The sequence below is a fragment of the Leptinotarsa decemlineata genome, unplaced genomic scaffold (genome assembly GCF_025532065.1).
Source record: "Leptinotarsa decemlineata unplaced genomic scaffold, Ldec_3_MD MMD2_tig00003308_RagTag_RagTag, whole genome shotgun sequence".
Classification (NCBI taxonomy): Eukaryota; Metazoa; Arthropoda; class Insecta; order Coleoptera; family Chrysomelidae; genus Leptinotarsa; species Leptinotarsa decemlineata.
This window is the reverse complement of record NW_027412586.1, coordinates 1-11,873: the sequence shown is the minus strand read 5'-3', so window position 1 is coordinate 11,873 and position 11,873 is coordinate 1. Positions and strand designations below refer to the sequence as shown.

Here is an 11,873-nt window from a genome sequence, read left to right as displayed (position 1 = left end):
ACGTGGTTCTTAAAGTCCATCCTCTGGACTGACGAATCGAAGTTCTCCAGGGAAGGTATTACTAATTTCCACAACCTTCATGAATGGGCTGATAAGGATAGCAATCCAAATTGGATAAAACAGGTAAATAAATGATTTTTATTATTATTATTTTATTACCCATGTTCAACACGTGTTTCGTTACCTAAATTAACTAATTTTATTGCATTTTTGTTTCAGATTTCTGTCCAAAGACAATTTTCAATAAATGTGTGGGCTGGGGTCATCGGACGCACATTGGTTGGCCCACACATTTTGCCTGACAATTTGAATGGACAAAATTACCTCGAATTCATGATGAACGACTTGCCAATGTTACTCTATGATGCCGAAGTGCCAATATTGGACACGGACAGGCCGATCACATTTCAGCAAGATGAATGCCCAGCACATTGGGCTCTAAGCGTCCGCGAACACCTGAACCGCTGTTTTCCTGGCAACTGGAGAGACGGACCCATCCCCTGGCCTGCCAGATCGCCCAACCTGACTCCGCTGGATTTTTTTGTGTGGGGTCGGACGAAAAAAGTCGTATACACAACAGAAATCACCACGAGAGAAGAATTACTTCAGCGAATAGAGGCAGCGTTTGAAATTATGAAACAGGTAATGCAAATGAAAGTAACCACAACTGAAGTACGAAATCGTTGTAGAAAGTGTATGCGCAATGGTGGAAGACATTTTGAACACCAACAATAAATTTTTACAGTACAAAAACACTTTTTTCTTTAATTCCACAAAAATCCATATTCACGACCTTTAACTGGTTCAGGTACCCTAATTAAAAAAGTTCAAGACTAAGCTAGGTAAATGATACCTCAAACGAAAGAGCAGTAACTAAGCATGTTTTTAAAGGTGTCTGAACACCTCTATGTATTTTATTTATTTTTTTAATTGGCATTAAAGATCAGATTTTTTATTTTCATTCTTTTTTTGTAGAGCTTAAATGCTCTGTACATAACTTTTTTGGACACAATGGTGCTTCAAACTACTTCAGTACGATTGGGGACACATAAGACTACTGAAATAAATTTAAAAAACCGGAAATTTCTGGTAAGATTAGAAGTTATTAGCATTTAATTGACCAATTTTGGGTTCATAACACAGAACACATCATAATCCATTCTGATGTAGAAACTGAAACAAGAAACCAAGATACAAAGAATGATTTGGAAACTGAAGAATTGTTACAACCATATGCAGCCATAGTTGAAAACTCAAATATAGACACTATATCAGTTACTACGGAAAAGGACCTCAAAAAAGACAAATTTCCTGACAAATGTGAAGCTGCTGAATATAATTCAGTTAGTTTTGAGACAGAAACTGGACCATTTATTCTAAAAATGATTAAGGATCCTATTTCTGTTAATGAAAACACACTCCTTTGCACAAAAAATAACAACAGTATCACTCTGCAAAATTTACCAAAAAAAATTCTATTTTCATTTCAAGTAATTATCTGATAAATAGCAAAGGTAATGTGAGTTCGACAAATTTTGAGATGGAGAAAAATAATGTGACACTGGATATTGAAAAAAGTATACCAACTGTTGTTGCTTCGTATGAAAATCCTATTTTGAATATGGAAGAGTTACCTTCAAATGATGGAAATGTAATACATGATTTTCCGGAAATAAAGGAAAATCTTTATTTGAATAACATGAACCCAAGTTGTAGTGGAATATTAAACAGATCAACACTTTCTAATACAAATAATAAAAAATTCATAGTACCTGATGTTTTAGAAAATGATCTACAAGAAGGTATGTTCTTTTCAAAAAGATGTGACCATCTAAATAGTTCAAAATGATTTTTAATTGATATCTCTTTGAAACAAAACAATATCATTTTAAAAAGGTGAAGGTTTGCTCAGTCCAGTTGATTATATTTGTGGATTGTTAATTTCCATCAAGATACTACATGCCACTATCTGCTGCAGAGTGGACGATAATTATATATAATACCTTGGTGCACTCGGCATCTGACCTCTTTCCTTCTTAAAATTATATTAAGGTAACAAACTTACTTTTTTTTTCATCACCGCAATAACTACATCAATTACAAAAACTGTAAGCCTAATGAAAGTAATTTCCGAAAACAATGCACTCCAAGGGATATAGAGTCGATGAAAAGTAGATATCCTGTTTCATTCAGGAATGGTCATTGCAGAAAACCTATACAAAAGGTATAAGTGGGCTGGAGATCCATCAGATAACAACTACTTTCTTGGTTAACACCTCGATGAACATTGGATTACATCTGATGAATTCTCTTGGCAGAGTTCCCACAAGGGTTTCCCTGCAATCGCTTGCTATAAAGACGGAAACTTGATCGAACCATTCGGGATGATCAAGCTATAGACCGGTTTTGGGATATTTGCCCTTCATCAGCATAAGGTTGGATATATCAGATATAATCCAATGCTCGTCTAGGCATCAGCCATGAAAGTAGTTGTTTTCTGATGGATCTTCGTTTTTACCATATATCAATGGTATAGGTAAGCTGCAATGAGCATTCCTCTATGAAAATCAGGATACTTTTCAGCATTTGAATGACTTATTATATTTTTTAATTGATATACTTTTTCTTTACCAATGTGCTTTTAATTGTAAATGTTCAATTTTGTTTTTAGTTGAAGGTAGAACATTTCTGGTAAAAAGAGTTGGACACAAGCAGCATTCGTGTTATTTTTGTAAGAAAGTTCTCTTCCAGTTGCCCAGACATTGGTTCAAAGTTCATTTCAGAGAACCCGAAGTACGAGAAATAATGGGATTGCACCAACAAAATTTTCAAAGAAGGAAAAAATAAATGACTTAAGGAAAAAGGGTGATTTTGAGTATAATCAACTGTGTGTGGATAGAGAAAACATTGTTATGAGAAATAGCAATATGGCAGATAGAAAAACTCGTCCTTGCCCCTCATGCTTGGGTTATTTTAGTAAAGATAACTTACGGCAACATAAAAAGAAATGTTCACCGAAGAAAGGCGACAGATGCCTTCAAGGAAATTCACTAAGGCTAACTAATTATATTCATGTTAGGGCATCAGAGATGTTGCGAAACCAAATTGCTCCCAATATGTATAAAGATGAAGTTAGCAATCATATTCTTTTTGATGAAATATCGATAGTTTACGGAAATTTCCTCTGCATTAAATACACTGAGTCTCATCTGAAAACACATATACGGGCCCAACTACGATTACTTGGGCGATTCATGTTACAAGCCAAAACAATAGATCCTAACATCAAGTGTTGTAAAGATTTAATGCATCCTTCTTGCATCGATACAGTGCGAAAGGCAATTGATGTAGTTGCTGGATTCAATCAAGAAAGTGGTATATACAAACATCCTACAAATGCAAGAACTTTGAGCACTGAATTTAAAAAAAATTTAGAAGTGGTTTTATCTGAATGTGATAAAAATGAAGATGAACATTTACGTAAATTAACAAAAGCAATGACTCGCCGATATAATTTAGAATTGGCACCTTATATAAACCGAATATGTAAATTAAGTGAAAACAGACATGACAGGTTGAAAGAAGTAAATAGTTTGCCAGATAATAAAGACGTTGAGGATTATTTGGAATATTTAACTAAACCAGCAGATTTCCATCACAATTGTTTAAAAATCAAATTTGTCTTTGAATATTGGAATAAGTTATGTCAGTATGTTTTGGTAGCATTGGCTGTTTTCAATAGAAAACGACCAGGAGAAACACAAAGGATTGAATTAGATGACTTCAATAAAAGAGAATGTGTGAGTGAAAAAGATTTTATAAATCTTACTGAACATGAAAAAATTCAAGCTAGCAAATATATTCGTGTTGAATTTAAAGGTAAACTTGGCAATACCACTGCATTACTCGTAGATAAAAACCAGATTCTTCCTTATCTAAAAACTAAGATCAAATATAGAGTGAAGGCTGGTGTTCATCCAGAAAACCCATATTTATTTGGCTTTCCATCAAAAGATAAATATAAAATTTATGACACTTATAGATACAATCGTCTATTTTCAGAAGACAGCGGTATAAATAAAACACTAACATTCACTAATTTGCGAAAACATTTTGCAACAGAAGTTGCTAAGGAAGGTACTTCTCATGAAGAAGAGTTAAGAATTTCAAATTATATGTCACATAAATATAATATCCACAAAACATTTTATGATCAAAGCACACCTTTAATAGATATCACAACAGTTTCTCAGCGTCTTGAAAAAAGTGCCAAAAAGAAAATCAGAAGCTCCTGTCCTAAAAAATAATGTAAACAATAATACTTTGAAACTAACAAGAGCTGAAAAGAAAGGTGTTGAAGGCATGGCACTAAAAAAATTGAGAGGGCTAAGAAAGAGCAGTGCTGAAGATGTAGAATATCAACCAGAATCGAATTCTGAAGATGATGAACTGGATCAAAGATTAATTAAATCCTTTTTAGGTACACTTTTATTTCATCTAATCAGTTGACTTGACATAGTATTTTGTAAAATTCTACCTTTTTCTGTATATATTCAGTTGGTTTTTATATTCCATTCAATATTTCATATATTCAAAAAGTAGATATTAATGCTATTTAATCATAACTGAAGTTCATATCAAATCTTGACATCACTTTCATAAATAATATTGTAAAAATATTCGTCATTCAAAACAAACTCTTTTCCATACTATAGAATAAACAGATTCTACAAATAATTAGATTTGGTTGTTATATCTTTTTAACGAGTTATTTGCTTTTTATTCAAAACTAACCTAAGAGGAGAAGGCCGATATTGAAACTGGATAATTCACATTGTCATAATCATGCTAGAACTAGTGGTGACAATAGGCTATTTGACTAATTTTTGGAATCATTATAAATGAATCTTTACTACGTAAGAAATCTCCTCCATTAATATTTAGGAGATTTAAAATGTATTTTTCAGTAAAAATGCTTTCAAAATTCAAATTTCTAAACCTGCGCCAAAAAAGCTGTTTCTGTAATGGCTGCGGTCACGTGACATTGTGACGTTTCAAGCAAGTAAACAGTTATCAAAAACAACTAAAATCAGTACCTATTATATGTATTTTATTACTTTGGTCTATTTATCAGATAAAATGGTTTATAAATGGTATGTAGTGCCACAATGTACAAGTACATCTATACATACTCCACAAAAAGTGTTCTTTTCCGTTCCAACAAATCCCAAAAGACGTAGAAAAATGGTTACAGTTATCTCTAAGAGATCCCAACAGCATTTTACCGCACACAAATATTTTTATGTGTGAAGATCACTTTGATGTAAGTAATATTTTATTTTTGTTATTCATGTTATATTACTCATGTTTTCCCTCAGTTTCAAGTAGTGTATATCCATCCTTTACGAATGGTGATTTTATTTCAACATGATTTATAACTAGTGATACAGTATAGTATTTTATGTATAGATGTGAAACATTACTTATCTCCTCAATATCAAATACTTCACATGCTAAGTAAATATTTTGAATTACAGATGGAAAAAGACACAACTAACTATATGAGGTACACCATGGGCTTCAGCAAAAAAATATTGTTAACAGATGATGCTGTACCAACAAAATTTTATTGTCAGGGTCGCAAAAGACAGCTATCTGATGGTGGACCTGGATCTTCTCGAGAAACATCAATTAAAAGGCAAAGACTTGACATTGTCAAAAAATGTCTACAAAGTGAAAATGCTACTGAAATCCATGAAGAAAGCTTACAAAAAGATCAGAATGAGTTAAGAGAAATTGTTGAGTCTGAAGGTAAATAATCAATTTATTAGACTGCTTATAAAGTCATAATAATATGTTTATAGGCATTTTATTCAATATATCAAAGAAAAGGTAATTAATTTAAATAATTTGTCTTTTCAGAATTGCCAAAGTCTCAAGATAAAGGAACAATAACCGACCTTATCATGTCTGTAGAAAAATCTGTTCAAGTAACAACAAAAGTGAATTTACATTATAGGAGCAAAGCGGTGCAAACAAAATGGCAATATAAGAGTATTTCTACTTCACCGTTCAAAGTTTCCACGACTTCACGTTACACTTCACCCTTTAAGATTCAACCGTATCGTCTTCAAGCATCACAATATGGAGTCACGAGAAATATTTTACTTGAAGATGATAGGTCAGATAGCGATATTTCTAATTTTGAAAGCCAACGTGTATCACCTTCCGTAGTAACATCATCAAGGGTCACCGACTCCGACAGTCATCTTACAGATACCAGTGAGGCTATTGAACAATTAAAGTGTCTCAAAAGTACTATTGGTTTAATTCATAAGAAACCTTTGATGTATGTTGGTATTTCTAAAGAATGTTATTTTTTAATTCAGTTGATACATAAACACTCGAATATAAAATTGGAATACATTTTGTTATGCTTAAAAAAATTAGATTGAATAGCACTTTTTCAGAACTAGAAGATAATTTTGGAATATCATTATCTTATGCTAGTAAATTATTTTTAACAAACATACCAATAATAGCTAGTTTTTTAAGACCCTTCATTGTAAACTTGGATAAAAAATTAATTAAAAAAAATCTCCCTATTGCATTTAGACATAACTATCATAATATCAGCTGCATCATAGATTGTTCAGAAATTGATATACAAAAGCCATCAAAGACTCTTCATCAGACTCTGACATGGTCGGAGTACAAAAAAGGGAACACTGTAAAATATTTAATATCATGCACACCTAATGGTTTAATTAATTATATTTCTCATGGGTTTGGTGGTAGAACAAGTGATGTTGCAATAGTAGAAAACTGTAACTTTTTAGATGGATTACCTCTGGGAACTTACATCTTAGCTGATAGGGGTTTCAAGTACCTTGAACAGATACTTCATGAAAAGGGTGTGACTGGTACTATGATTCAAAATAGGATATATGTTAGATTTCCAAAAAACTGCTAATTTTTGTATTATTTCATTAACATAGTCACTATCGTATGTCATCAAAACAATGTGTACATCTTCTGTTTGTTCAAACTTGCTATCAGCAACACAAAAATAACACTTTTTCAAACCAGCTGCATGCATTTGTAACTGTACCTGTGCCTTACATTTTTCTGAGAGAACACCATTTTTTAAGTAATTTTCCTTTGTTTTTGCATTGGAAGGACATTTTATTTCAATGACTGCATCTTTGTTATGCCATCAGGGGAGGTCGCAATCATTGGATAATCAGCACATATAAAAAGTCCACAGGAATTGATTTTGTTTTTCAATTTGTTTTCTACTGTCTTCCGGACAGACAGTTCCAAATTTCTACCTCTTCTCATGGCATTAGTATCGGGTACTTTTGCACCCATTATGGTGGCTGTCAATGACCCCTCTAGTGTATGGCAAACACTTACTTCATGTGCCTTTGAAGCTGTAATACGACCATATCTCATTTCATACCATATGCTGCTTGTTCTGCTTCCTTGTTGCTTTTTCGATGGTCTTGTTCACAGCTTAAGTGAATATTTTCCTCATAACACCTAATACTTTGTCAACATCTGCTTTGACTTCTGGTAGTTGTTCCATTAAAAAACAGTGCAATGAATACTGCATTACATCACTGTGTTTATAATCATTTTGATATTTCAGCACCTCGCAGTTGTTAATTTTTCTTTTTTTTGCTTCGATTAGAAATTCATCATAAACTACTGATGAACTCGGCCTATGAGGTATTATTTCTTGTAGACAACTGCTGCACAGTAATGTACTTCAGAGTAGTGCCTACTCTGGATAGGGTAGACTTTCTCCAATAACACTCGACTGAAGTGCATGCAGGTTCCTCACTACGACGATGAACCCACATTAAAAATGCCACTACATGTTTACATCCTCCTGCTGAAGCAGCACAATCATTGCACTGACAGCTAATAATTTCGTTATCATTTTCGTTCACCTTCAGCGTCACGTTATATGGTTTGGTTTTTACTTTGTGTTCTGGGCTCATTTTACACTTAACAGTGCAAACCCCGCACTCCGGTGCAGTTGTACATACCCAATCGCATCGTCTCCATAGGATTTCCTTGCAAACCTGTGATATAAAACAATGACATTAATTATCATATTATCTAGTATGTATCAACATAACCTAAAATATTTAGGTATATGATCCTTCATGCCTTTATGAAAATAAACAATTCCCACATGGTACTTACACTGCTGTTTTTTATTTTTAAGCTCTGCAGCATAGTAATCGGCATTATTTTGAAAAAAAAGTGCAACCATAAAATGCATCTATCCTGGGAAGATTACTGTTATCTGCTCGCACGAAACTAGGCTCCATTTCAAAATTTAACAAATGCGAATTTGAATGTTCAAAAAAAACTATAGCAAAATTAACGTAGAAAGCTTTAGAAAATAGTCACAAAATAAACAACGTGTATTACAATAATATTTACAATCAGCCAAGCAGTTGGTGTTTACTTGCGTGTGACGTCACCCGAAAGATTGACCAATGACAAAGCGTTTCCGTCACAGACTGAATTTCAAAAATGTATTGCATATTTTTCTGTTTATTTCTCAATTAATAACTAAAAATGATATAGATGAAAATGAAATATGGTTTATTATGCTTTTACCTAATAGGATGACCACAATTTTTAGTGTATTTTCAATACTGTCAAATAGCCTATAGTCAGTGAAATTACATCCCTTCATTCAGTAGGTCAAGGTTGGTTATTTGTAGTCCCTGGTACTGTAAAGTTTTAAAAATCGTACTTTTATGGAAATATGTTCAAATAGGGGGATAGATGTCTGAATGGAAATTATCAGGATGGTCTATCAAAACGTTACCAAATTTTTTTAAACTAGCATGCTGTATGTTTTAAACATCTATATTCCCGATAAACTGATTTCTAAAATATATTGTCATAAATAATGGCATAATTAAGTAAATAATAATTCAAATTGAAAAATGTACTTCGAAAGTTTTTAATACTCAAGTTTATGTATCAAAACTTGTAGCCAACAAATGTATTTTTAACATATTATATTATTAAGAGATGACTTATTTTGTAGGTAAATTCAAAAAGAGAAAGTTGTGGAGTTATGATGAAAAATATGTAACACGAACTTACTTCAAAGATGAATTGGCTAACGATAATTATATTCATTCTGATAAAATACTTATTCTTCTATGGAAAGAAAGATATTAGAGAGAAGTACTGAAAAACACTCATTTGATGGATCTGAACCTTCATTGGCAGAACTTGAAGAACTAATTGAAGAGCATGATGTACTGAAACACAGAAGTGCTGACTCACTTCTACGCAAGTTCAGATATATGCAGAGAAAAAGTAAAGAATGTGAAGAAAAAAAATAGTTTCCAAAAGTTTCATTATTCCCCTGATTTATTTCTTTTTCTGGCTCTGAATTGAGTAGTGGGTCCGTGGAAACTCACTACCATGTTGATACCATGTATATGTTTAATTTTTTGTTCTTGAAGGTATTTTCTTTCATAATTGTCGATGAAAAATCATTTTCTCCCAAACTTCTATTCAGCAAAACATATTTACTCATTATAAAACATTGATGTTTGATATATTTTATTTCATTTTCAAAAGTATGAATGTTTTTCTCCTTCTATTCTTTATTTTTTTCCAATTCATTTAGTGAAAACTGATTTTTCCCTGAATCTATACCTGTGAGTCTTGAATAAATTGTCTTAAAACAAAGATGTAGTTTTTAATATTTTTTTGAAATGGGTCCTTAGTAAGATGTGAAGTTATCATTTGATGAAAACAGTGCTTGTCCATAGTAACATTTTCATTGGAGAATAAAGTAATATCAAGCAACCAAGTTTTAATAACAAAAATATTTACAGTAATTTTTCAGTGATTTTTTTTTGTGAATGTGTATGCGAAGTTGATGTGGGTACTCATTTTCATCGCTACAATATTACATTCGAAAAGTTCACACATGACATTGCTTACAATACTTTAGCAAGCTTGGGTCAATATCATTGCTAAACATTAAAATAATATACACATGATTATGAATTAATATAGCATATAACTTTGGAACAACCTTGCTTCAATATATGCAATTTTATAAAAAGTTCGCTTATAAAACATTGTATGTAAGAAGGAAAATAAATAAAAGACTAACTGAAAATTTTAGATTTTTTCTTTGGTAATTTAAAAAACATTTTTCATTTGTTATAATAAGGAAAATCTAAGCATCTATAGTTCCTGGTAATTCTACTCAGTCTTTTGTCTTTCATATGGGACTGGTATATTATGCAGCCAAGTCATGACTAGTTTTCCAAAGTCTTATCTGTCATTTACTATGTGTTCTGACAGCAGCTAAAATGAAACATTTCAGAACATTATTGATTTATCAAAGTTTGAGGAGAATAATTTTTCGATAATTTTATGTTTTTATAAATTTCATAAATGAAAAAGTTTAGCGTGAATATTCTATTTCTTTAATTTTTTTGTGACCCACTTCAATTCAAAATGAGAAATAAATAATATACATATATTCTTTTTTGACAATAAACTACTTTCCTTGCCATTACAATGATGAACAATGAATTATATATCATTTGAATGACCTACATTCACTCTAGAAATATAAGCAGAATTTTCGAATCATCACGACTGAACACCACTGTACCAGTTTTTCCCTTTCATGATTTTTTGTTCCGATTTTACTGATAGACTAGTGGTCTACACTCTACAAGAGCCAATGTCAAAATTCATTTATGGTAGTTCTCAAGTTGAATTGAAAAAAAAAAAAATTCATAATACGCACTTTATTTTTTAGCATTGGGATGAACATGGCAGCAAAATATATTGTTCATTCTAGTATTAGTCAGCAAAATAGTTTTTCCTCCATAGTCATTCAACATTGTTAGTCAAATGATGATTAGTTCAGCATTAAAAAATGTTAATTTTTATTGTTTTTTTGTCTGATAATTCTACATAAAATTATCCTGATTTCAAAAATATGGAATATGCAACAGTAACTTTAAACTTTTTTCCAACTAATTATTTGTAGGTGATAAGATGTTATAGTTTTACATCCTCAATTAAACAACAGGGCCACTAAGGTTTAAAACCTTAGATATCCTTTTTTCAAACTTGTATATATAAATTAATAGGTAGTTATAATGTCTAGTAAATCCCAGCTTTTTCATTTCTACATATTTTCATCCAAACTGACAGTCTAGATTTCTTATTCCTTGATTCATATATGAATTTATTTGAATTCTTGCTAAGAATACATTAACACTTTAATCAAAACTTCGCAGTTGCAAAAGATTAGTATAGTACCTATGAAATTCATTTACAATGATTAAACAATGGGTTTGATATTTTTCAAATTTTAATAACTATTTCCTATCAAAAGTTTAGTCAGATTATAATATTACTTTAGATTCTACCCTTCAGTTCAATTTCTTATGAGCTCCGTTTTCTTTGTTTTTCTGTTTTCATGTAATAGTAATATATATGTTTTTTCTAATATAACGTATATCTTCATTATTTACTTGAAAAACATCATGGTTTTTTTGTTTATTGTACTCATTGACAGTATAAGTCCGACGTCCGACTTTGACTCATGCGTCAAAAAGACATACCTAGCTTCGTTAGGTAGCAATGTGGCAAATATACCGGTAACGTTGAATTTATTGTTCTTAGTGGGTGGCGTGAATTCATATTTGACTCATTTTATTACGGACTATGAGCTACCGAGAACCATTTGGAAATTTAACAGGTTAAATTCCTTCCAGAATAATTTTATCCTGTTATCAAGGGTTCTTCACTGTGAATCGAAATATTATTCGTGTTAATGTTTAATTTGTGGATTCAGT

General features: G+C 31.7%; 2 protein-coding genes across 4 annotated transcripts; both read left to right on the top strand.

The window, feature by feature from the left end:
- The first annotated feature begins 1,147 nt into the window (after window positions 1–1,147).
- LOC141483313 (uncharacterized) lies at window positions 1,148–5,238 on the top strand. Of its 2 annotated transcripts, none has more exons than XM_074177815.1 (2): window positions 1,148–1,802; window positions 2,672–5,238. In XM_074177815.1, exon 2 carries the CDS (start codon window positions 2,913–2,915, stop codon window positions 4,305–4,307), a length of 1,395 nt encoding a protein of 464 aa, XP_074033916.1. In that variant the 5' UTR covers window positions 1,148–1,802; window positions 2,672–2,912; the 3' UTR covers window positions 4,308–5,238. Both variants share the same exon structure in this region, with proteins under 2 accessions (XP_074033916.1, XP_074033917.1).
- Window positions 5,239–5,293: 55 nt separating this feature from the next.
- Window positions 5,294–6,902, top strand: LOC141483312 (uncharacterized). 2 transcript variants are annotated; one of them, XM_074177814.1, is made up of 3 exons: window positions 5,294–5,323; window positions 5,538–5,811; window positions 5,923–6,902. In XM_074177814.1, the coding sequence occupies exons 1-3, from the start codon at window positions 5,303–5,305 to the stop codon at window positions 6,453–6,455; spliced, it is 828 nt and encodes a 275-aa protein (XP_074033915.1). In that variant the 5' UTR covers window positions 5,294–5,302; the 3' UTR covers window positions 6,456–6,902. The 2 variants fall into 2 exon arrangements, with proteins under 2 accessions (XP_074033915.1, XP_074033914.1); XM_074177813.1 differs by lacking the exon at window positions 5,294–5,323 and having other exon boundaries at window positions 5,496–5,811.
- The last annotated feature ends 4,971 nt before the right edge of the window (window positions 6,903–11,873 follow it).